Below are 27,368 nucleotides of genomic sequence, written 5' to 3'. Positions count from 1 at the left end.
AAGAGAGAAGCATGATCATTTATAAAACAAAAAATCCTAGCTAGGATTGTTGAGATAAAGACAATGTAATATGCACACACTCATTAATTTTAGACAGTTATAAACAAAATATGTATATTTAAGTATTAAAAACTAGACAGCACTAGAATATAAAAATTATAAAATATAGAAAACATGAAAAAATTAAAATAATATTCAACAAAAATTAATAAGGGGGCTGTAACAAGACAGCATGATAAATCGGAAATAAATGGGAATAAGTGTGAAACTATCAGTGATGATCATAACTGTGGATGGTTAGATTTAACTATTAAAAGACAGACTCACACACTAATTTCATTTGATTATTATTTTTTTAATCGCATTTTAGGTTTTGGGGTACATGTGAAGAACATGCAGGATTGTTGCATAGATACACACGTGGCAGTGTGATGTGCTGCCTTCCTCCCCTTCACCTATATCTGACATTTCTCCCCATGCTATCTCTCCCCAACTCCCCACCCCCCACTGTCCCTCCCCTATTCCCCCCAACATACCCCAGTGTGTAGTGCTCCCCTCCCTGTGTCCATGTGTTCTCATTGTTCAACACCCGCCTATGAGTGAGAACATGCGGTCACACACTGATTTTAAATGTCTAGTCATCTATATTTTGAAAGAGCTAATTTAAAAACAACATAGAAAAAAGTTGATAGAATGGATAAAGATATACCCTGCAAAATAAAATGGCAAAAGTTTTTAACAATAATAATTTCGAATAAAATATAATTACATATAAAATGCATTTAAAAAGGAACAAAGATGGATATTTCATATTCATAGAATGAGCAATCTACCAAGTCATAAATATTCATAGATTTTTATCTACCTAACATAGCTTCAATATGAAAGGCTTTCTCAGGTCAGGCGCAGTGGCTAACACCTGCAATTCCAGCATTTTGGGAAGCTAAAGTGGGCAAATCACCTGAAGTCAAGAGTTGGAGACCAGACTGGCCAACACGGTAAAACCCCATCTCTACTAAAAATGCAAAAATTAGCTGGGCATAGTGGCAGGTGCCTATGATCCCAGCTACTCAGGGGGCCAAGGAAGGAGAATCGTTTGAACCCAAGAGGTGGAAGTTGCAGTCAACAGAGATCATGCCACTGCACTCCAACCTGGGCAACAGAGCAAGACTCCAGCTTAAAAAAAGAAAAGAAAAGAAAAGAAAAGAAAGGCTTTCTCAACTAGTCACAAAAATAACAAAGCATTAGCCTTGTCCTAACTTAATTACATACAAATTAAAAACAAGAATACAAAACTATTTCATAAACTATAAGAATCTGTGTGGCAAGGAACATAAAATGGGTAACAGTAAAGTGTAATTTTAGTTTAATTTATATCTTTAGCTTTTGATAAAGAGAAGTGATATAGTTTGGATATTTGTCCCCTTCAAATCTCGTGTTGAAATGTCATCCCCAGTGTTGGAGATGAGGCCTAGTGGGAGGTGTTTGGGTCATGGGGGTTGATTCCTCATGAGTGGTTTATGTCCTCCCTGTAGTGATGAGTGAGTTCTCATTCTATTAATTCATGGAAGAACTAGTTATTTAAAAGAGCATGGCACCCTTCACCCTTTCTCTCTTTTCTCTCTCACCATGTGACAACTGCTCCCCTTTCCCTTCTGCCATGAGCAGAAGCCTCCTGAAGTTCTCACCAGAAACAGATGTTGGCAGGCCGGGCGCGGTGGCTCACGCCTGTAATCCCAGCACTTTGGGAGGCCGAGGCGGGTGGATCACGAGGTCAAGAGATCGAGACCATCCTGGTCAACACGGTGAAACCCCGTCTCTACTAAAAATACAAAAAATTAGCTGGGCATGGTGGCGCGTGTCTGTAATCCCAGCTACTCAGGAGGCTGAGGCAGGAGAACTGCCTGAACCCAGGAGGCGGAGGTTGCGGTGAGCCGAGACCGCGCCATTGCACTCCAGCCTGGGCAACAAGAGCGAAACTCCGACTCAAAAAAAAAAAAAAAGAAACAGATGTTGGCACCATGCTTCTTGTACAACCTGCAGAACTGTGAGCCAAACAAACCTCTTTATAATTTACCTAGCTTCAGGTATTGCTTTATAACAATACAAACAGACTAACACAAGGAGATATGAGTGAATTGTTTGGTTAATGGAAATGCATTTAAAAACCTTTATAAAACTATATGGAAAACGGGAGAAAGGCATTTGTTACCAGGACAAAACACCTAGAGACCATAAAGAAAAAAAAATGTAAAATTTGATGTACTACTTATTTAAATATCTTAAGTAACAAAAATGATGATTAGCAAATCAAAATATGAGTAAAAGCCTGGGGAAACATAGGCTCTTCATATGTTAAAGACTATTCTTAACATATAAAGGCAGAAATCAACTGGAAAAAAAATGAAAGGCAACAGATAAACAAGAATTTCACAGAAAAATAAAGACAGGCAATATGCATATGGCAAAGAGTGCAACTGCACTCATATAAACAGGTGGTGATCAGAATAGAGAAAATTAAGCTAAGTGCAGTGGTGCACAGCTGTAGTCCCAGATACTTGGGTGGTGGAGGTGGGAGGGTCATTTGAACCCAGAAGTTCAAGACTGTAGTGTGCTCAGTGATTAGCTACTGCACTCCAGGCTGGGCAACATAGCAAGATTCTGCCTTTAAAAAAAAAATAGAGAAATTTAAATTTCAAGAATATCTGGAAAAGGAAAAAGTCCTGGAAAAGTAGCCTTGGCACTAACTTGAAGAGCAAATTGACAATATGTTTCAAAATTTTAAATATACATACTCTTTGATCCAAAATATTACTTTTAGAATTTCCAACATGCAAATTTCCATCATTGCAAAAGTTCAAAATGATAATTTCCAGAGTATATTACCAGTACAATTTTGAATAATGAAATGGAAATAAGCAAAAAAGTGAAAAAACTTGAAAACCACAGAAATGTTCACAAATGAATACTAATAGCCATTGAAAAGAATAAAAAGGTGCAAAAACATATATATATAAATCCATTTATGTAAATAAGAAAAATGAAATTAATAGATATAGATTGTGATATTTGTGTTTATATACACATAATTAGCCTGCTGTTTATATATATATATGTGTGTATATATATATATATACACACATATATATATACACATACATATACAGATTTCATATGTACATATACATATATTTTTCTGTGTGCATTTGCATGTGTGGGTTTCTCATGTAACTACTTAGGAGGCAGATTTTTAAAATTAAAATAAATTATAAACTATCTAATTAGGTGCTATGCTTGGTAAAAAGTATATCCATGACCATAAGCTATGGAGACTAGGGAAAATAGCAAGGTTTTGCAGCTTCAAGTTCAAAAGCCCCAATTAAATGTTTTCTTTTCAATAACTTCCAAAATAAGCCACATAGTGGCGGTAATGACCATGTCTTGAATCAGAATCCAAATTTTTCACAATGGACCTATAAAGGCAGGTAAGTCTTTTTGAAAAATGGAGTAAAATGACAGAGAACAAAGAGAAGATACAGAGATAATTTGGAAAAAGCGATTGCTTTCAAGAGCCTCAAATAACAAAGATCCAATAAATAATGGAAGTACTCTATGTGTGCTTCATTATTAATTAATCATGTATTGCAAAGTATCCATGGAAAAAGTCAGATGAATGGACATGTTTACTAAAGAAATGAATGGACATGCAACAATATCCTGAATGTCTCTCTGACTTCCAGGTTCTATAAAAGACATATGAGGGTTTGTTATCCTTTTTTTTATCTAATAAATTGCTTTACAAGCAAAACAGGTGCCTAGAAAGCCCAGCTACAAAAAGAAGTGAGATGCTCTGGGCAAACGCATGACAAATTGAAGAAAGCAAGTACGTTCAGCAGAGAGCTATGATATGGTTTGGCTGTATCCCCACCCAATTGCACCTTGAATTGTAGCTGCCATAACTCCCACGTGTTGTGGGAGGGACCTGGCGGAAGATAAATGAATCACTGGTGCGGTTCCCCCATACTCTTCTCATGGTAGTGAATAAGTCTCATGAGATCTGATGGTTTTATAAGGGGAAAACTCTTTCGCTTGGCTCTCGCTTCTGTCTTGTCTGCTGCCATGTAAGATGTGCCTTTCACCTTCCACCGTGTTTATGAGGCCTCTTCAGCCATGTGGAACTGTGAGTCCATTAAACCTCTTTTTCTTCATAAATTACCCAGTCTCGGGTATGTCTTTATCAGCAGCATGAAAACATACACGCTGCCAGGAAACAGTATCAGTCAACTGTTTCCAGAGCATGCAGGTTTTCTAAAGAAACTGCCAAATCATTAAAAGTCAGAAATTCCCTCCCTCCCTCCTCCTTTACTCCCTCCCTCCCTCCCCTCCCCTCCTTCCCCTCCCCTCCTTCCCCCTCTCCCTCCCTCCCTCCTTCCTTCCTTCCTCCCCTTCCCCTTCCCCTTCCCCTTCCTCCTTTCCTTTCCTTTCCTTTCCTTTTTCCTTTCCTTTTTCCTTTCCTTTTTCCTTTTTCCTTTTTCCTTTTTCCTTTTTTTTCCTTTTTTCCTTTTTTCCTTTTTTCCTTTTTTTTTTCCTTTTTCCTTTCCTTTCCTTTCCTTTCCTTTCCTTTCCTTTCTTCGTTTTCAAAAAGCCTAATTCATCTTTTGCACCATTAGTTCACAGTCTGTGCTTTGAATCCGAGAGATGGAGGGACTTGTCCAAAATTCTGCATAACAGTCATAAATAGTATCAACCCCTTAACCTGTCAGCTTATTCATACTGTTCATGATAGATATTTCCTAAGTCTTTTATTTCAAATGTTTGAATTATTGCTATATTAAACAGTTGTTTTTATTTGTACTGTTTTGGTCTATTAATATAAATGTGTTTCCAAAATTTATTATTTTAGGACTTTTTTTCTTATTCTTGGAGCATTTTGTTTAAGTGACTATATTGTACTTGAAATTCAAGTTTAAATTGCTGGTATCTTATACAGAGGTTGCTTGAAACTTACAGAGCATGATAAAAGCCTAATAATTCGACCAACCTTCCAGCCAACATTCTATACATGTTGGTTCAAAATGGATTCAGATAGCTTCTGGTTTCAGTTTTGACAAGCAAAAAGTTTGGAAGTCAATATACCTGCCCTTGCAATAAGAAAAATAAATGGACAAACAGGAAATTTGTTCATGCATTCATTGGATAATTGAGGTTGCAGGGCAAACTGCCAACTTAAACCTGGAGAAACAGGCAAATTCAGAGAATAATGGCTAAGATCGGCTTTCCTGCAATTGAGTCTGCTCTGTTGGAAGCGTAATTTATGGTTCCATAAATTTATGGAATGTAAGTAGTAGGAATGTTTAAGAAGTAATTTGGACAAGTTTCTGGAATTGGTATGGGCACTAGAACGAGAGTTGGGGTCTGTAGTCTTAGGTAGAATGCCCATACTTCCTTGGGTTTGACCTCCAGGAACCATGCCAGGTTCTCACAGCAAAGAACCTGAACAGCAACAAAAAAATCATCTAATGTCTCTGCCAATGGAAGGGGAAAAGCAACCATTTTGAAATGCACTCAGAGCATTCTCAATAACAATTGCCTATTCTTGTAGTAAAAAGACTTTACCAGAGACTTATCCCACCAGAAATAAGGGCATTTCCCCAAATGCAGCTCCCTGTAGCCTTTCTGCCTCACACAGAGAGGAAAAAAGTGAAGAAACACTTGTGATGGTCAAAGAGTTTAGCAGACTAAAGGAAAAAGTACCTCCCGAAAGCACCGCCTAGCTGTTCAAGTTGTACAGTGCAAAGGTAGGGTGTAACCATTGTGAGAATGATGTATGTGTATTCTGTCACTGAAAAATTAAGTAAATGAATAATGGACAGTGGGAAGATTTTTCACTGTTGGAATGGAAATTTATGAATAAGCAATGGGAGGATGGTAGAATTATTTATGTAGTTATGGATTAGAGTTGGGGATGGACATCAATGTAGCCATATGTTTAGCAGAATATAGATACAGATGCTTACATAAAAAAATTTACAGATGTGTGTTAGTCTATATATAACTTCTAATATATAAATATATATTTTAATATACTATTATTTAAATATATCTTAAGTAGATATATTTAATATCTTTATATATATATATATATATATATAATTTTTATCTTTCTACTGAGAAGGCCAAGCAAAATCATCCCAGTAACAACAATAACATACACACCTAGCTTCCAAATCTTGGTCTCCAAGGATATTCTACAAAGAAAGAAACTAGCTATTTCCATGGAGAAATCACTGATTCTAGAACCGGGGCAGAAAATGTACAACATAAGCAAGGAGTTTTTCAACAAAAACCCCCGAAAACCCACACTGAATTGATGGATAATGTCAAAATGACATGAGCCAGCTGAAAGATGTAACAATGGCTAAAGCCAGAAAACTTTGACAACAATGTAACATAGTATTTAACTACTTGGATTACAAGTCAAAGTATAAGATAGTACCCATGAGTCTAAACTGATATAAATATATGATGGACTAAATAAGTAAATAGGAGAGAAGAAACAAACGTTTGTGGTAGCATTCCAAATAACTTATGCAGATATTTAACCATAAGGAAAGAAGACCCTAGCTCCCCACTCCTTATGTGTGGGCCATGCACAGTCACTTCCTTGCAAAGAGTATTCTATGCAAAAGGAGAGAAGAAAAGGGTAACTTTACAGTGGAGAAACTTGGCAAATTCTACCTCAGACAGATGATAAGGTAAATACCAATAATGATAAATCATATTGATAGTGTGTGTCCTTGATATGACATAATAAAAATGGCACTTTTAAAATTTTTACAGAAAATCAGTAATCCCCATGTAATCATAAGAAAAGAATCAAATTCCAATAGAAGGGCATCCTACAAAATTCTTTGCCGGTACTAATCAAAATTGTCAAGGTCATTATAAAAAGAAAAAAATCTGACAAACTGTCACAGTTGAGGGGAACCTAAGAAAACATGGCCATTAGATGTAACATGGTACCTGGATGGGATTAGAATAGAAGCAGCAACCTGATAAACACTCAGAAAATCAGATTAAACTATAACAATCGTGAGAACATTAAAATGTGGAATTTTATAGATAGTAATACATTCATATTAGTTTGTTAATTTTGAAATTGTGCCCTACTAATGCACAAGGTTAATCATAGGGGAAACTGAATAAAAAGTATAGAAACTTGCCATGGTATCCTCTCAACTTTTCTGTAAATTGAAAGCCATCCTAAAATATAAGATCTACATAAAAAATAAAATAAATCATTAGAATTACACATTGAAATTTAAAAAAAAAAGAGGCAGAATTTGGTTTCCCCTTAATTGCCTGAGTAGCTCAGGCATAGGTCCTCAAGGTCCATACTGCACTCAGCAAAACAGTTCACCTATACCAGCCCTCCTGGAAAGTTAGCTTGACTGACCACGATCACAGCTCTTTTGGATATTTTATGTTCTATGCTGATATATATATATATATATTTAAAAATACACACACACATACACACACACACACATTAGGAACAGTGTCTTACTCTGTTGCCCAAGCTGGAGTGCAATGCTTTGATCTCAACTCAGTGCAACCTCTGCCTCCAGGTTCAAGCAATTCTCGTGCCTCAGCCTCCTGAGTAGCTGGGATTACAGGGACCCACTACCATGCCGTGCTAATTTTTGGATTTTAAGTAGAGTCAGGGTTTCACCATGTTGGCCAGGCTGGTCTCAAACTCTTGACCTCAAGTGATACATCTGCCTTGTCCTCCCAAAGTGCTGGGATGATAAATGTGAGCCACAGTGCTCAGCCCAAAAATATTTATTTTGGTTCCATCCAAATGTATGCAGTTCTATCTCTGAGACAAGCTAAGGTCTAGACAAATTTATTCTTAAGATTGTATCTTCAGTGTAATTTAAGTGCTCTGATTAGTTGCCTGTCTGGACCTCTCTATTAGCCTCTCCTGGCAGTTGATTCTATGTTCTTTCCTTGACACAGATCTCTTGACTTTATTGTGTGCACATGGTTAAGAGCTCATTTGGGATAATATATAAAAAATCATGTGAGCAGTGAATAAAGGGTTGTCCCAGTTCATTCACTGATGCTCTCAGCATGAGACCGAGTGGTTGTGTTTTTTTTTTTTTTGGACTCCTCTATAGACCCTGGTTAAGATTGTTATTTCCTGGGGAAGCATTCATTCAACTGGCCTCCATGAAAGTATCAGCTAGTGCAAATGCTCCCAGGTGCTGAAGGCATCTCCTCTTTCCCGCCCATCATCTGCTTTGCTCCTAGCACATTGCAGGTGGTGCACCAAAATCAATAGGCCAGTCAAATGAAGCAGGCGCATGTTGGCATTAGAGTAACAGCATTGTTTCCAGGTCTGCCACATGCACACAGCAGGAGTCAGAAGGTTAAATGAAAGCAGGGTCAGTTTTGGAAAGCAATGTTGACAGAGCTGATAATCACTTGGTCTGAAACCCTAGGCAATAAAGGCAGCAGGAGGATATTTTTTACAAAGTTTTAATGTCTTTCTTTCTGCATTACTCGGATTAAATGTCTGTGACAAAAATTTCTTTATTGCCACTCTGACTTATGAGCCCGAGTATGGAGAAATTGATGGTTACAATATGTTTTCAAGAGTGATTTCACTGGGATCTCTAATACAGGTAGTCAAAAACAACTTGACCGCTGTTGCTATTTTGAAAATTTTTGCATGGACACCAGAGCAGCAAGAACTCTAACAATCGCAATCTTCACACATTTCATTTAAAGCAAAATAGTATGACAAGAGACTCTCTTCAGACACTAGCCACAGGAGGAACCGCCTGCCTACCTCCTCCCCAACAAGTTACCACTTCACCAGAGGGACTGGTGAAATGCTGCTGCATCTTCTTAGAGAGCTCTGAGCTATTCTTGTTAGGATATTAACTCCCCAGCCTGGCTGCTATAAGCTCTGATAGCACCGTTCATTATTGGCTGTAGGCCTTGAGACAGATGGGATTCCATATTTGTGAGATTATTTGATTTACACTGATCATCCGCAGTAATCAGTAAACTTCTTGAAAGCAGTGGCTTTCTCATTTTTGGTCATCATCATAGCTTTGTTCCTTAATAGGTACTGTCTGGTACTTAGTAGGCTATTTAATCTACATTTAAATAATGAAATGAATGCATGAGTCTATATTCAATCAGTAAGTTAAAATTTAATATTTAAAACAAGAAATCAGAGTTTAGGTTAGAATAATTCAAAATTAACTTTAATACTACAACAAAATTACCTCTTCTGACCTACTCCCTGCAAACAATTCTATGAATTTCAACTCACTCCCAACACTCTAAGAAAAATAGTTCAGAGCAGTGTGAGCTATATGAGGTATGCAAAATTTATCAGGCCCCGAGAGACAGGAGTGTGGGATTTTAGTCACTTACCCCCACCAAACCCAGGGGTGATTGTTTAAAGACATTTTGTTCCTAACTGCCTCATCACTGATCTTCATGTTTTTGGAATTTATAATAAAAAGAACCATGCATAGCCAATCAATAGCTTATGCTATTTTAATGCAAATTCTTGATAAGCAATTTGGGAATTGTCTCTTCATTTCCTTTAAAAACCCACTTGTAACTGCTGCTGCTGGGAACATGTATTCAGAGTGCCTTGAGTATATGCTCTTAGGTTGCAGTCCTCATAACTGCCCCCAAATAAATGCTCTCCATATATTAAGTTTGCCTTAGTTTTTTGTGTTTTTTGTTTGTTTTCCTTTAGGCCAACAACTCAATTCACATGTGACCTCCTTTAGGCAGGTTTGAGATTCTTATAGTCAAATTCAGACGTCATTTTCCATTCTCTGATGATACTTTGATTTAATGTATCTATATTATAAATACATTATATGCTTGTACATTTTTCTCTCCACTAACCTTTGTGTCTGGTAGAAGGCCTCTCTGGCCCCACCCCCCAGCCACATGGAAGGAGCTTAACTTCCTTACGTGACTCGGCACAATGCCCCCGACAGAAGGAACTCCAGCCCCTTCCGCCTAGCAACCACCTAACCAATCATCACCTGCCTCTTTAGCTCCCGCCCAGCAAACTTCCTGCCCAAACCCTGACCAATCACCATATGCCCTATCAACCTCCTGCCCACTCAACTTCCCGTTCGGCAAACTCCCCGCCCGGCAACCGGGACTAACCAATCATCACCCGCCGCCACTGCTCTCCCACCACCCCAGGCCCTCTGCCCCTATAAAACCGACCGAACAAGGAAAGCGCGCGCGATTCCTCCCTTCCCGCTTGAGTCGCCCGGAGAGTCGCCCGGAGATCCCAATAAAGTCGGTACCGGTCACCATGCGTCCTGCCTCGTGTCTACTGGGTGCCTGCCTCCGTGGGTTGGGGTCCCACAACCAGAGGTCGCACACTTTGAGCATCCTGAGGTCAGGAACAACCTTCGCTGTTTGTGTTCTAAACTGTCCCTGCAGTACCCAACACAGACAAGTGTGGGCTTTACCAGAGTTCAATAAATATTACTAGATAAATACTTTCACCAATTTTTTAAGGCTCTGTTAGGCATTAAATTCTTTTTTTTTTTTTTTTTTTCTTTTTTGAGACAGAGACTTACTCTGTTGCCCAGGCTGGAGTACAGCGGCATGGTCTCGGCTCACTGAAATCTCTACCTCCCAGTTTCAAGCGATTCTCCCACCTCAACCTTCCGAGTAGCTGGGATTACAGGCATCCACCACCAAGCCTGGATAATTTTTGTATTTTTAGTAGAGACGGATTTTCACCATGTTGGCCAGGCTGATCTCCAACTCCCGACCTCCGGTGATCACCCCCTCGGGCTCCCAAAGTGCTGGGATTACAGGCGTGAGCCACCTCTCTGTCTTAGGCATTAAATTCTTATCTTTCCTCTTTAGCATGCAAGTATTATCTTCCAGTTCTTTCTCATTTAATATTATCTCTCCCATAAACCTATCTTTCTTAAACTGGTTACTGAGCTTCTTTCACTTTTCAATTGTGAATATTTCCTTTTGATTTTAAGAGAGAAGAAGTTTCACTCCTGTGCCTTGAAGGTTCTAGTGGTTATAACTCTGTCTTTAGTTCTTTCTTACTTGAGACACAGCAAAGGAGGTGAGTTCATCTTTAGTCACAGATGCTTTATTTGTTATTTTAAAAAATGGTAAGGACTAGATGCTTCTCAGGCAGCGCAAATTACTCCAGTGCTGCAGCGACGGAGTCAAATGTTTCCAGAATATCATGTTGCTTCACTTGACTAGGTGTTTCACATCTCGTTAAATGACTATAAAGTGAAACCCATTTCCATGAATGTTTAATGAACTTAAGGGAATGCCAGAGCCAGACAATTCATTTGTTAAACACTACAATTTGCAAAGAATTTCAAGTAGTTAACATGAGCTTCAAGATGAAACAAAAATAGATTTGCCTGATATGGTAAGCAAGTAGGAAATTTTCCCTTCCAAGGATGAAGTATGCCTGAATAACCTGTCATCCTCTGTGTAGTGGAAATAAATGCCTGCCGTGGGAATCTTGGTAATGGAACTTGGTGTTCAGAATTTCTCAATGGACCCATTTGGAACTTGAGCACCAACTGTGAACTTCCTTGCCACTTTTGATATTTTGGGAAGGATAATCTTCTATTGAGGGAGGTTATTGTGCATTGAAAGATGTTCATCAGCACCAGTGACCACTACCCACTAGATGACCGCAGCATTCTTCTCTCAGTGTGTAATAGCCAAAGTTTTTTCAGACTTTGCCAAATGTCAAGGGATGGTGGGCAAATTGCCTGCTGCTGAGAACCACTGAGTTGTAAGGCTGCGGATTTGTCTTTCAGCTACTTACTGGCTGTCTGACAGACAACTTTCTCAAGCTCCGAACCCCATTTCTGTTTTCTGCACAGGGTGGGTATAAATCAGTTGTTGTTAGGACTAAATGAGACAATGCATTTATATTATGTAGCAAGGTGCTATGTGTGCGTCTACTACATGTTATTTGCCGTGACTATTATTACTACTTCATTTTTCTTTTTTATGTTATTGACACTGGTATTTCCTCACAGTTCTAACTAGAAGAAAAAAATATAGATCTACAAAGAAAAAATGTTTCCCAAATTTTCTTTGATTCATTTGTACTTTATATGCATCCAGAAATTCTTATTTATATAATTATTTATTTATTTCTGAGATAGGGTCTTCTCTGTTGCTCAACCTGGAGTGCAGTGAAGCAGTCACAGACCCCCGCAAGCTTAAACTCCTGTGCTCTAGTGACTCTCCTGCCTTGGCTTCCCAAAGCACCAGGATAACAGGTGTGAGCCACTGTGCCTGGCCTGCATTGTGAAGTTCTTAACCACACATCAGATTACTACTTTCCCTAAAACTACCTGTGCTATCTGGCCTCCAACTGCACAGATGCCCTACCTTCTTCTCTTTATGTATATTAAGGATAGCATTAGAATGAAAACAAATGTTATTAGAATTTTCAGTTCCCTTTTAATGGATTATTAACATTGTTACTATTTTGAGATGGAGTTGCCCAGGCTGAAGTGCAGTGGCACCATCTTGACTCATTGCAACCCCCACCTCCCAGGTTCACGTGAGTCTCCCACCTCAGCCTCCCAAGTAGCTGGGATCATAGGTGTGTACCACCATGTCTAGCTAATTGTTGTATTTTTAGCAGAGACAGGATTTCTGCATGTTGGCCAGGCTGGTTACGAACTCCAGACCTCATGTGATCTTCCTGCCTCGTCCTTCCAAAGTGCAGGGATTACAGGCATGAGCCACCACGCCCAGACTTTTAATGGATTATTGATATGTATTCTCCATCCCTACTTTTTCCTGAAACATGTAGTATGGAAAATTATAGTCAAATTGATATTTGCTTCCTATAATAAAATTATGAGCAAAGGGTATCAACATGTAATTTACCAAAGATGAACTTTAACTCGAAATAGGTGGACAGAGATTGTATTTCAATCTCAAATAAAGAAGTGAAAAACTTTTTAAATGCCATTTCCTACTAATTAATAAAAGCAAATGGTGACAAAGGTATAACAAAAGAGAGTGAACCGCACTGCCTTCTATGTTGAAATTGATATATGCCTTTGGTAAAACAATTTGTTCATTCCACTGCAGTCTTATTAAAGGGAACTGCTCAAGCTAGCAATATGGAGAATACTGTGATCGAATGCATATGTCTCTTCAATGTACCCTGCTCTCCTTTTTCAGGGTCCTTAAATGCCTTCCTCTTTTATCTACTCGCTGCCTGGACTCCCAACTTCTCCTTAGCTGTTTAAACTAATAATTCTTTGAAATGTGTAATCTTAGCAAATCACAAGACACCTCAGAAATAAGATGTCTTCTATATACTCTTGAGGTGTACCAGTCTATGCCACCCCATATTATGTCTCTTTGGCACATGGATTATTTTAAGCTAAAGGCCATTGGGAACCTGCACATGCACGAAAAGCCCCGCAGAAAGGGCACAAGTTTTCCTTTAGAAGGAAATTTCTGTTTGTATAAATGTCTCCCACTCCTGTGTCAGGAAGTACACTTAGAAACTTTTATCAATAAAAAAGGCAAATAACAAATTTTACTAAACAACTCTTGTTTATCCTGCTTTTTTCTCGGTCACCTTCCCATAACTTGCCTTCTTCGCCCCCAAACCCAAAATCTTTATTTTAGTCTAACAGGGTATACAAGCCTAAATTCTAAATATGCCTTTGAGTTACTCATTTCTGGGTAGTCCCATGTTTTATATGCATGATTCACATGTTAATAAACTTCTGTTTGTTTTTCTCTTGTTAGTCTGTCTTTTGCTAGAGTTCTACCTGAGAACCTAGAAAAGTAAGAAAAAAAAAAAGGTTTCCTCCCCTATACTCTTCTTATACAAAAATGGGATGAATGCAAAAAGACACATCCCTGTACCCTCTCTTGGGACCTAAGAGAACGATCCGGTTGAGACCATCCCTTACTGCTCTGTGCCAACTTACAAAATGCTGGAGAAGGGTGGACTGGTGAGGAAGGGAGAGAGAGAGTAAAAAGAAATAAAGTCATATGTACCCAAGGTCTTGCAAGAGCTGGAAGCCCTGTGGAGGCTTAGTCATTTTTTTTCTTTAATTCCAATCCTTATAATTCTAATCAAATGAGGGGTGGGAGGAGCACACGTGAAGAGTTTATTTTTACATTTCTGATAACACTAAACAACAGGAAAGAACCTGAAAGTCTACGAGGAGGGGTGTGAATGAGAAAACTGTAAAGTGATCACTTCGTAGACCACTATGCTGTTATCACAAATGACTTTGTGGTGCTCCAAAAGCAAACAGAAAATGCTGTTGATCACATGTTAGATGAAGAAGAAGGGTACAAAACTGTGTGTGCGCTCTGGCCACCACACAACCCTATAAAATACATACAGATGGACAAACACTCTCTTTTTAACCTAACTTGAGATAGACTCCTCTGAGTCCTCATGTGGAGTAAGCCTCATGTTTGGCCTAAAAATACTGTAGACTCTCAGCACAAATGATTTCATCCACCTACTTTTCCATTTCACCCTGAAAGACTTGAACATACACTAATAGGATTGAATAGCTCAAAGCTGCATCCCTAGGACAACCCGAGTTCCCCTTAAAGTGTCTGCCTGAAAAGATAAATAAAAGTCTGAAAGCTATTGAAAGAATGTAAAGTTTGTTCCAGCTAACACCTGACCATCGTCCCCTGATCTCCCTTTCTTAGAATATTTACTAAAAAGGGCTTAAAAATATGGATTTTGATTATGACTCTAAACCTCAAAGATGTCTTTCTCAAGGACCCGACACTGTTTTTTGAAATATTCTTATCAGGAAGGATGGGGGCTCTGTCTCCTAGTCTCTGTAGGAGGATAGAATCCTAACTTCATCAATTGCCGGGAAACAGACACAGCTGCTCTGATCATATTTACTCAAAACAACTCTGTAATTTTTCCCTTCTCCAGCTCTGCCCAAGCCCCTGCTCATCCCGTTCCCTATTCTCTCATTCACCTTTTAAAATGCCCAGCCACTTTCGTACAAATTGAAGGTCAGTTCAACTATTCCTCTAATATATCACTGATTAGAATCTATCCTCATCACTTTAACTATTGTCTGGCTTTGTTTATCTTTGACACAACCAGTTGCTAAGGAATGAAGCCCTCTATCACTGTGGCTGTTTTAGAGAGGTGAGATTATACCCATTAGAAATCAATAGCAAAACCATTCGCTCTGTTTCTGAAAAGAACAATCCCTTCATATTGCCGTGAATAAAAGTTTAACAAAACATGACTGGGAAGAGACTCTGATTTATGATTTCTGCATAAAACCATCTAAGTACATCTGTTATGCACATCACAGTGACTTTTTGGGTAGTGATTTCTTAGAATCACAAGTGATATATAAATTTCCAGTGGTTTAAGCATTTGGAGTGGTGTGAATGTGTCCTGGGTGATTGCCTATTATACTCAAATACTAGGTTTATACAGTGGCCTTTGTTCTTTTGTTTCATGCTTCAGATTCCAAAAGTGCGATGCTGTGTGGGATCAAAGAATTGCTACCCTAAGAGGAATATATCTGCATGTATTACACAGTATTCTCTTGTATTTAATTTAGTGTTTTGCAATATAGCTCAGTAATGATTAAAACTGCCTTACAAAAAGTGTAAGAGGCAAAGAGTTTGCATTTCACTTCAAGTTCTGATATCTCTGCAAGGCCTGGAATTGGATTGATTCTGAAACTCCACATTTCACCTCTCACCTTCGATTCTTCTCACACCCCTTAACTTGGAGATCTCTGGACATAACATGCATTTTTGGAATTCTATGGCTTCATTCTTCCTGTATGTTCTAGTGTCTAGCTCTTAGCCCTCTGACTCTCCATAGAACTTTTCATGTCCTTTGAAGCCCAGCCTGAGCCTGACTCTGTTGTGAGGCAGCCCCCGCGTCTACTCCCATCCACCTCCCACTGGCTTCTTCTTGTCCGACCTCTGCTGCAACAACTACTTCAGAAGTCACTTCAGCTGGCTCTAAGGGTTTCTGTGAATCTTCCTACAGGGAACTTCTCTTATGGCAAGGACATTGTATCCTTGGTGTTACGTACAACTTCTGGCACAAACTAAGAATTCGACATGTCTACACGGGACAAAAAAAACTGAAGTTCTTATTGTTACCAGAGATTAGTTTACATGATAGATGGTAATCAAGAGCTGAAATTTAACTTGGTTTTTATCTGATGCATACATACATGCATGTGTGAATATCCCCTACCAGAACTGTAAGACCATTTAAGTAAAACTCTATAAAGCTCTGAAAAATATATACAAGTCTGATCTCAGGCTCCCAATACTTCTGGACTGGAAGTACTGAGGTAGCCTGCAGAAGGAGGTGTGTAGACAAGTCACTTACATTTTGCAGCTGGACATGACTCTTCACCAAGTTCTCTGACTTCACCATTGTGCTGGATGCTTTGAGGCTGTAGCTTTTACCATTTTGTGGCACTTTGAGCTGCTCTTGGATTTGTTTAGCTTGTTTCCTGCAGGCATAAATAAACATGTGTACAAATATTTGCATGAATTTATTCACTTCCTACTTTCTGGGTTTCACTCATTCCCAATGTCTATATTTGTTATTTGCTAAAGTTAAATAAACTCAGTTAACAAAGAGAACCCTTCTCTCATTTCCAACCCCACCAAAAAATACTTCCAATTTAGTGATAGCCTGATATCATCCATATTATCTAGGAATTCACACTCAATGGCACCCCAGAAGCAGACAAAAACTTAGTGCATTGCCCTGGCCCCCAGAGATGCAAGAAGTCTCTAACTCTGAGTTTTACCTGCAAAGAACTGGAAATGCTGTAAGAAAGTGACTAGAGGAAAACAAGACTCGGGCTTAGCAGCGACATATGACGTATTTGTAGAGTTACATTTATATTTGTACAATTTAAATATGTTTAGCTTAATTGCACAACTTGACTATATACTATAATGTGTATATTTTCTGTCTTTTACAACTTAGAAATAGCTCATTTATTGTTACCAAGAGCCCAAATATTAAAAACAGCTAACTCTTAAAAAGCTGGTAATTATACAGTAATGTGCCACACATTTTAAGTGCTTTACTTGTATCAATTCACGTATTCTTCATGATAATCCTATGTGATGAGGCCATAATTCTATACCCATTTAGTAGATGAGAACTGAGGCACTGAGACGTTAAGCCATTTGTTTGAAGTCACATAGTCAATGACTGGCAGAGATTGGATTTCAGCCCAGCCAACCTGCCTCCATACTTTATACTCTTCAACCACCACTCAGAACTGCCAAGCCACGTGCTCATGGTCTCACTGCTTCTAAGTCAAAAGGCTGAAACTGCTCTAGGGCTCTGGACTTCAAGTAAAGTGCTCCTGCGTGCGCATGTGGAGTGATGGTTGCCTGGATCACTCAGTGCCTATACGAGAAGGATGGGACAAACCAATGCCTTATCAGTGGCTGTCTCCTAGAAGCTTCACAGAAATCATCTATCAGCATAAGACTCGGTACACATTAAACACACACACACACACACACACACACACACACACACACACACACACCTCTTTGCAGTATTGACCTAAAAACATAGAGGGACACTCTCTAAAAGAAAATATTTAATTGGAAATAAGTATTGCAATGTGAATACACAGAATATAGTAAAATATATTTTATTACTAGGAAGATAGGAAACATGATGTCCACAACTGATTTGGGATAATTATCCTTGGTTACAAGGGTCAATAAGAAGGATGGTGCCAGTCCGAGGGTGGATAAGCAGTTGCTGGGCAGATGTTCTCGCAGAAGTATTTTCATGTGTGTGTAAGGCGGCAACAGTCTTCATGCAAAGCTGTGGTTTTTGCAAAGAGCCTTTTGTGATAGTTCTTATAATCAGCCGTTTGCACGTGGGACCCCTTCCTTCATGGCTTTTTCCGGTTCTGTTTGTCAGAGTTTTTAACACAAATGATTCCATTTGATTCTGACAACATCCCCAGTAGAATCATGCCCCTTAATTTTGTCTTTTCTTTAGGGTCTCTGCCAAAGATAGAGCGATCAGTGGAGTACATGGCCAGACTTGGCAGTGAGCTTCTCCAGGCAGGTAGCACCCTACAGAGCATGGCTTCTTGTATCACAGGGACTGAGAATTGAAACCCACTCTGTTACCCACAGTTTTGCTACCCTAATAATTTCCTAAACTTGTTGAGCCTCCATTTCCCCCTCTGTAATGAAGTTTGTAAGAGCTGTTTTCCACGGACACTGTGGTGGCTGCATGTGGAAGCATACGCAAAGTGTCCATCTCTTTCCCAGCATCATCAGGCGAGCTCAGTCTTGTGGGCAGAAGCTACAGAAGAATCAGAGCATTGACTCAAAGATAAAAGAGCACACTAATTGCATCTTCCCAAGCAATTCACCAGCACTTGCTGCAAGCTTTGGAGGCTTTGAGCTTCATTACCCATTTTGAATTTATAATATCAGTGTGATGTAGCTCCGTTTTTTTAAGATAATTCTTTTATCTATCCAATTATTTGGGAGACTTTTATCTCTAACGCTCTTAGTTGCTTTAATCTTGTTGTAATAATCTATTTACTCCCTAACAGCTAATCTATAGCCTATTGTTAAACATAAATCTATCATATCAGCATTTTAAAGAGCACATTTCAGCCACAACATTTTATCAGGGATTCATTCACAGAAAAAGAGGATATCAGGAGGTTCTAGTTGGGTGAATCATCCTGAAAAAGTAAGAGTGCATGTCGTAGAGCAAGGACTCCCTTACTCTCATGGGATTAAAATAGAATCACTTAACGACTTTTTCAGTCATCCAATTCCGAATCTTGAAAGTATAAACTTGTACAAGAATATTCTTTTTACAATATCAGACTGCGTTTTCTAAATCCTTTTATAATTTGCCTTCCTTTAGCCTTTTTTCACTCCAGTCCTGACTCAGTAATATTCCAAGAGAAGTGGTTCTTTCATTCTGAACCTGCCTCTGCCTAGCTACCACCCCTGCTGTCTCACAAGCACACACATTTTGCTCTTTCCTCCTTCCTCGAGCAAATGGCAACAGAGGAGACAATTAATAGCTGATTGCAATATTAGCTCTCTCATGAGAGGCATTTCTGGAGAAGACAAGATGCAGGCATTGCACACGGAAACACTCCTAGCCCTACAGTGTCAGTGTGGAAACTTGACAGTTCATTGAGTTTTAAGTTTCTCTGGTCCAATGCATTAAAAAGAAATGAGATATAAGTTGTGGATAGTAGACATCATGAATCCATTGTTAGGTATTATTTGTCATGTTGCAGATTGGGCTCCTGGGAAGGCAGACCCTGAGATAAAGACAGCATAAGAGGACTTTTGTTAGCGAGAGCTCTTGGTATCAACACCTGTGGAAGCAAAGGGAAGAAATGGAAGCAGAACTGGGCTGGGGAGAAGTTGGAATGTGATGCAGACTCAGCAAAAACCTCAGCAAACCCCACAGGGAGCTTTGAAGCTGGCATGGTCTTATACCTGAAGTTAGGGAAAAGGTCTAGGTCTTCAGAGCCTCATACTGAGGTGTCATTGGAGGTAAACAATCCCAGAATGGGACATGAGATTGAGAAAGGTGGCTCTTCACTGGTGTTTGCTGGCAAACTTGGGAACTAAATCCCCCACATCTGAAGAAGACCGTAGCAGTGCGTCAGGGTGTCCACTATCTGCCATTAAGAGGCTTTGCTTGGGATCTAAAATCTCTTATGTTAGGGAGTTGGTGACCTATAGTCAGGGTCAGGCTGTTAAAATGACTATATTTTACTGATAACACCCGTTCTTAATCCTCCTCTTTTTTCCCATTTGTGATAATTACCTGTTTCAGATTCTGCCTCCTGAAACATCTCCTCTATTTCAATTGTAGTTTTAGAGTCGAATCATGTCTTGTATTTCCAAATTCTACTAAGAACTCTAATACTCATCCCCATCATTCTTAACTATGTAAGTTGAAAGTAAAGAGAAAACCTTGAATAATGTATAGGCGTTGCATAGCTACACTGGCCAGACTTGAAAGGCTTAATTAATAGTTCTATTAACTATGTATGGGAATATATTAGTGTACTGGGAGTGAAGAGAAAAGAATTTCTTTTCTGTTTTTTTTTTTTTTTTTTTTTTTTTTTTTTTTTTTCTGAGTTGCTGGGGGTTCAGTTAACTCCATCAAAAAATTCTCCAAATTCAAGGTGTTTCTTACTTATTCCTCATCATGTTTCCTACCTTCCAACTTTCCTCAGACATACAATTTGCGGTAATATTCCTTCTGATGATGTCATGCCATGCCAAAGGTGACAAGGTAAAGGAAAAAGAATCATAATGGCAAGATCTGAGTGATTATGGGAAGTAGAAAATAAATGATCAAATAAGCTTTGGGCTAAGTCTTAATTAACTCTCTCTGGGCAGAAACTGTACATCCCAGTATATTGAATGGAGGTTCAAGTTAATTTATTTGGATATCAACGACAGAGAGACCTTAGAATCCTGGAAGACTTGGGGCTCTTAAGCTAAAGTAAAACAAGTGTATACATATAATCTACCTTACTTTATGAGTGAAAGTAAGGGAGGTGGAGGTAGAGTCCGGATATTCTGTTCTCCCCAAGGTTTTGGGAAAGGAATTAGAAATCCACAAATTCACACACACACACACACAACTTGTCCCAGCGTGTTATGAAAATCGATATTGCTTTTAGCAATATAAATTAGGTGCTTGGTGAGGTTGTGGCATTTCTCTCAAGCAAAGAAAAGTAAAGGGAGATCAAGCCTGAAATTGTACTAGAAGAAGGAAATGCACCCTAAGTATCTACTGAGGAACACATAGCTCATCCAATTCCAGCTGGAAAACACTTCCATTTTTATCATTATTTTATTATTTTTACCTTTAGTTATTAATTGATTCATTTTTTAAAGAAAAATGTGTCCCAGGCTGGTAGACAAAAAAACAAAAATGTCCTGCTTGGTGCTCCAGCTTCGGTTCAGTCCTCTGAGCATACCCTAATGAATCTGATGTTGCACATTGTTTTCATTAAACACTTTGACCCCTCACCAAGCCCCAGGAGGAGATGTTGATCTCAAAGCCCACTTACTGCCCAGAGTGAGACATTGACAGCCCCAAAGATGGAAGTCCCCTGGTAATCCAGCTTTTCGCTCTTATAATTACCATAATCTGTCTTTCATTTAAATGTGGTACAACTACACATTATACTGTAAAACTAAGTGATTATCTGCTTCTTCATTGTAATTTCGTTATTGTTAAGTACAGAATTTCTTTCTTGTACAAAGCTCCAGCAGAAAGACCCTTCTCACTACCACTCTGCTGGGTGTGATTACTCCTCTTGTGCTCCACGGGAGCCTCTTAACTACGCAGCCTCCAAGTCCTAGTGTGGAAAACCATGGGTTTTAACAACAAGGCTTCACTGGGCATTTATTCTTTTAAACACTATGCTATGCTCTTTACATCATGATTGCTTTTTTTTTTTTTTTTTTGAGACTGAGTCTCACTCTGTCGCTCAGGTTGGAGTGCAGTGATGCGATCTCTTCTCACTGCAACCTCCACCACCCAGGTTCAAGCCATTCTCGTGCCTCAGCCTCCCGAGTAGCTGGGATTACAGGCATCTACCATCATGACTGGCTAATTTTTGTATTTTTAGTAGAGACGGAATTTCACCATGTTGGCCAGGCTGGCCTCAAACTTCTGACCTCAAGTGATCCTCCTGCCTCGGCCTCCCAAACTGCTGGGATTACAGACATGAGTCACTGCATTGGGCCATGATTGCATTTAATCCTTAACAAAATTATGTAAGGTAGATATTATATTTGCTCATATTTTATCACAAAGAGAACCAAGGCTAAGAGACATGATATAATTTGCCTAATCAAATAACAAATAAGTAACAGTGTGAAGATTTGAATCCAAACATGTTTCACCAGTGTACAGCCCTGGCCCTTATGCCAGATGGCATCTTTAGAGAACACAGTGCTATGGGCTGCACAAAAGTGGGTAATGCGTAACTCACTCTGAGCAGCTCTACCATCTAGCAGAAGGACTACGTGAACCAATATGGTATAGAAGTTTAGAGCATTCAAAGAGCCTATCTGCAATTTTTTTCTTTATGACTTTGAAAAACAAATATCTTAAAATAAATTCAGGTGTTTTTTGAAAAATGTAGTAATAATGCACAACTTTGACTGCTATAGGGATTGGGAGCTAATACATAAAAAGCCCAGTGTACCTAACAAAGAGCCAGTGCTCAGAAATCGATAGTTAACAACTGTCACAGCCAAGAGTTGCCTAGGAGATGTAACAGCTAAATCATATGGTAAGGATGGGGCCCTGGCATTAATAAAAAGGCATTAGGTCAAATGCTAAGGACATCTGAAAATACAGTATTTAGTTAGTAAAACCATATCAATATTGTCCCATTAATTGTGACAAATATACCATGCTAATGTAAGGCATTAATAATAGAGGAACTTTAGTCTAAGGTATACGGAAACTGTACTATTTTTGCAACAGTTCTAAATATATAAAAACATTTTGAAATAGTTATTAGAAAAGTAATAGTTACTAATTCTGAATTGATGCTCGAGTTTCTGTTATTTTAAAAAATCAGAATCACAGTTTTCTTTGATAGTCAACACAGATAACACGCAGACAGGTATCACAAACAATACATGGAACTTAATCCCATATTAGAAAAGCGAATGGGTAAAAAATTATAGGTCCACTGAAAAGCGATTACACATTGGCTTGAATTTCAGACAGGTTGTCGGAACAAAACCTGTGTCAAATTCTTGAGGCACGAGAAACCAAGGCGCTAATGTTTTCAACCACATTTCTTATTTTAAATGCAGATGATATCATTTTAAGAAATAAAATACCTCTACCAGAGTTCATTTGGAAACACACACACAGGCATATACATGTATCTGTTTATATCTACTTTCTTTCCTTTTTTTTTTTTTTCTTGAGATGGAGTCTTACTCTGTCCCCCAGGCTGGAGTGCAATGGCGTGATCTCGGCTCACTACAAATTCCACCTCCCAGGTTCAAGCAATTTTCCTGTCTCAGCCTCCCAAGTAGCTGGGATTACAGTTGCACATCACCACACCTGACTTATTTTTGTATTTTTAGTGGAGATGGGGTTTCACCATATCGGTCAGCCTGGTCTCGAACTCCTGACCCCAGGTGATCCACCTGCCTTGGCCTCCCAACCTGCTAGGATTACAGGTTGAGCCAACACGCCCAGCCCTACCTACTTTCTAGTCAAACATAAACACCTTCATGTAAAGAAGATCTAGTTTCTTGGCAGAGAATCTTAGGGCACATTCAACATATGCATACCAACTGAGAAACTAAAGTATATTTTTAGGTACTCATGTTACATATTTGCCTAAAGTCTTTATGAAAAACTGAATTTGTTTTTCATAAATTAATATATCATGGTTGATAATGTGTAGGTTCATAGCAGTGGCCCCTCTGTTCAGAAGAGTTAGTCCTTAGTGACAGGCAGACACCAAGCCTTTAATACTGGCAAGTGGTTAATCAGTGCAAAGAACATAGAATGTTCATGATCACTGAGAGGAGTGATCATTATGTGCACCAAAGATAAACTGTGCACACATGTATGCACACACATCACATACATGCATGCACATGCTTGTACACACTCACCACACTTTACAAAAAGGTCCTAAGTCATTTGCAGATTGTTGCTAGACCCATTTGCACAGGTTAAATTTGCACAGGTCTAGCAGATTGATGCTAGACCCATTTGCACAGACTGAGAACTTAAAGTTACACAAAGTGCTTTTTCTAAAAGTAACCTTTAAACACTTGAGAGAAATGGTCTTACTTGCTTTTGAAGTAGAATGCTGCACAGAACATGCCCACGATGACAATTCCAAAGACGATACATGAAATGGACAGCACCTGCCTTTGATAAACTTCTTCACTTTCTGTGAATTTGAAAAACAAAATTAGAATGCATGCTAGCAGGGCACATCAACAACAATCTTCATCCATGCACTTCTGAGCTGGTAGGAATCTTTCAGAGCCAACTTTTTTTATCTGTCATAATAGGGAAAAAATGAGGAAATTATTATGATTCAATTTCTTTGCATAGTTCTATAGGATAACTGGTTGCTATTTTTTGTATCTGCATCCCTACATCAGAACTCTACTCAGATGCTGCAATTACAAATTTTATTATCAAATATATTCTGTGACTCTAGGATTTACTGGGGACATAAGCTTGTGAAATTGTGGGAGGGCCCAAATTAATCAGCGAAACAAACTTATGTGCTTCTGAGCTTTCCTGTTCCAGTGATGCCTTCCAATTTAGCTTCTGTGGTGCAGATGCCCCCGTGTTTTCTGATTTTGATTTAGTCCTTGGCTGTCAGTCTTCCATTCATCCTACTATCACTATGATTGACATCAGTCATGAAGAAAAAATCAATATGCATGTAAGTATTTTATTCACCCAGTCTCTGCCCTTCTCAATACCAATGATTTGGCACAGTAGAACTCAGCCTCTGTTACCAAGGTCATTTCTTGTAGCTTGTCATCACAAAAATGACAATAATTAAAAAACAAACATTTCACCCTTTAAACACTAGCGTTTATACTCCTTCTTTCTTTCCTAAAGTGTATCTACCTAAACAACTCCTCCATTTCATCAAGACTTTGTATCCACAGGACCCAGCAGTTTCTTTGTTAATTATCTTCCTCTTGCCTTTATCTTTCTATTTATATAGGACAATGACCATGGCCCAGGACTACAGTCATTTAGTAATGACTTGCAAATGCTCTTGCAAATACTCTCATTTACTTTATCCTTTTTGTCTTCCCTTCTACCTATTTGTCAAAAAAAAAATACACACAAATCCAAGAAACTGCCTTCTCCATACCTCTACCATGGGCAGCTCAGAATTGGGGAAGAAAACTGTACCAATGGGCAAATGGACACCGATAAACAACAGCAACCACAGAGCTTAAGGAGTCATCTCATAGTCACTAACAATCTCATCAGCCTGACTTCCCGTTTTCCTAATGATCATCCATATTGTCTCCACACTACTCACACCTCTGACACATCTTCCCCTCTCTCACTCTCAGACCTTCCATACATGTAATAAGGAAGGAAAAGCCAGTTTAGAAGAAATTTCCCACTTTCTAACACATACATACCTAACACGACACCAAGTTAACTGCAACTATATCCATTCTTTCTCTCTCTCATTAACATAGAACAATAATTCTCAAATTGTAATGCACTGGAGTCACCTTGGAGCCTACTAAAAACAGTCTGCAACTACTTTTTCACCCAGAGTTACTGATTTAGTAGATTTGGAGTGGATACAGAATAGCTGCATTTCTTAAAAGTTCCCAGGTGATTCTGATGCTACTGGTCTGGGAAACATACATTCAGAACTATTGAGCAGACTAAGAGTTCTCAGAATATGAATCATTTATATAAAAATCACCCAGGGAGATATTTCTTTTTATTTGTTAATGCCAATTCTGGTATTCTTCTTGGACTTTCTAAATCAGGATTTTTTTTTCTTTTTGGGGGGCAGAGTCTCACTCCGTTGCCCAGTCTGGAGTGCTGTGGCATGATCTCACTTACTACAACCTCTGCCTCCCAGATTCAAGCGATCCTCCTGCCTCAGCCTTTCAAGTACCTAGGACTACAGGTGTGTGCATACTGTCACGCCAGGCTAATTTTTGTATTTTTAGTAGAGATGTGGTTTCACTATGTTCACCAGACTGGTCTTGAACTCCTGACTTCAGGTGATCTGCCCACCTCGGCCTCTCAAAGTGTTGGGATTATAGGAGTGAGCCACAAACCAGGCCAGGATCTTTATTTAAGTATAATTTTCAGTATTTCCCATGCATACTAAAATTAAAACATCATTCAATTAGAGCAAGTGGTATTTTTTTAATTAAATAAGAATTCCTTTGGTGTTCATTGTTTCCTAGCATCTCAGGGCCTTCTCATCACTGATAATTCAACAAAAACAATAGATTCAAATTCATTTTATGATGCCAGTATTATGATACCGAAGAAGACAAAGACTTAACAAAAAATTTTAGATAAATAGCCCTCATCGTCATAGATGCAAAAAAATCTTAATAAATTTTAGAAAATAAAATATAACAATATATGAAAGGTAGAATGCATCATGAGTAAGTAAGGTTGATACATGAAAATGCAAGGTTGTTGTAATATTTTAAAATTAATCAATGAGGTTCACCATTTTAACATCTAAGCAAATAATCTAACTAGATCAGAGGCAAAAACATAGCAAAACTTAATATTCATTCTTGATTAATACTCTCAAAACCTAGAAATAGAAGGTACTTCCTCAACCTAATAAAGACTAGCTATAAAAATATAAATATCTAACTTTGAAAGACTGAATGTTTTTTCCCTAAAATCAGGAATAAAGCAAGAATATCCACTCTCATACCTTCTGATCAACATTGTACTGGAGGTTTAGTTAATGACACAAGAAAAAATAGAAATAAAAGTCATTCAGCTGCAGAAAGTAGAAGAAAAGTTGTCTTTGCAAACAACATGACAATTTATGCAGAACACCTGATGGAATCTACAAAAGAGCTAATATACCTATTAAGTAAGCTCAGGAAAATTTCAGGATATAAGGTAATAAAAGAGAGATACAAAAACAAATGTACATCTATTTTATAGCAACAAAGACAAATTGAAACAAAAATGTGATTTACAATACCATCACAGCACATAAAATAAATAGAGATAAATTTAACAAAAGGTACACAAGTCCTGTACATTGAAAAGTTTAAAAGAAGACATAAATAAATAGATAAATCATGTTTGTGGATTAGAAGCCTTGATATTATTAAGATGTCAATTCTCCTCAAGGTGATGGACAGATTGATTGCAATGCTATTAAAATCTCAGGAAGCATTTTTATTGTTGTTGCTGTTGTCACAGAAATTGACAAGCCTATTCTAAATGTTTTATGGGGGAAATAAAACAGATCTAGAGTAGCCAAAACAACTTTCTTGTAGCCAAGAGAACAAAGTTGTGGAAAAAGACTACTTTATTCTAAGATTTCTTATAAAGCTATAGTAATCAAGGCAATATGGTGTTGGCCTAATTATAGACAAATAAATAATTGAAACAGATAAAAGAGTCCAGAAATATAATATTCTAAACTTATGTGACCAATTGGTTTTTTTTTTTTTTTTTTTTTTTTGAGACGGAGTTTCACTCATGTTACCCAGGCTGGAGTGCAATG

At 38.4% G+C, this 27,368-nt stretch overlaps 1 protein-coding gene across 7 annotated transcripts in view; it reads right to left on the bottom strand.

Annotated features, from left to right (window-relative positions):
- Positions 1-27,368, bottom strand: part of NRG3 (neuregulin 3) — a 1,107,214-nt gene that overhangs the window by 21,088 nt on the left and 1,058,758 nt on the right. For all 7 annotated transcript variants that reach the window (XM_032259171.1, XM_032259175.1, XM_032259173.1 and 4 more), the window contains exons 5-6: positions 23,942-24,044; positions 16,442-16,568 (exon numbers count right to left, since the gene is read on the bottom strand). In XM_032259171.1, coding sequence (XP_032115062.1) covers positions 16,442-16,568; positions 23,942-24,044 — 230 coding nt within the window. The remainder of the gene's footprint in view (positions 1-16,441; positions 16,569-23,941; positions 24,045-27,368) is intronic.

Source organism: Sapajus apella, unplaced genomic scaffold, assembly GCF_009761245.1.
Source record: "Sapajus apella isolate SASKATOON/1434 unplaced genomic scaffold, GSC_monkey_1.0 scaffold107, whole genome shotgun sequence".
Lineage (NCBI taxonomy): Eukaryota > Metazoa > Chordata > Mammalia > Primates > Cebidae > Sapajus > Sapajus apella.
This window is presented reverse-complemented; position numbering and strand designations above follow the sequence as displayed.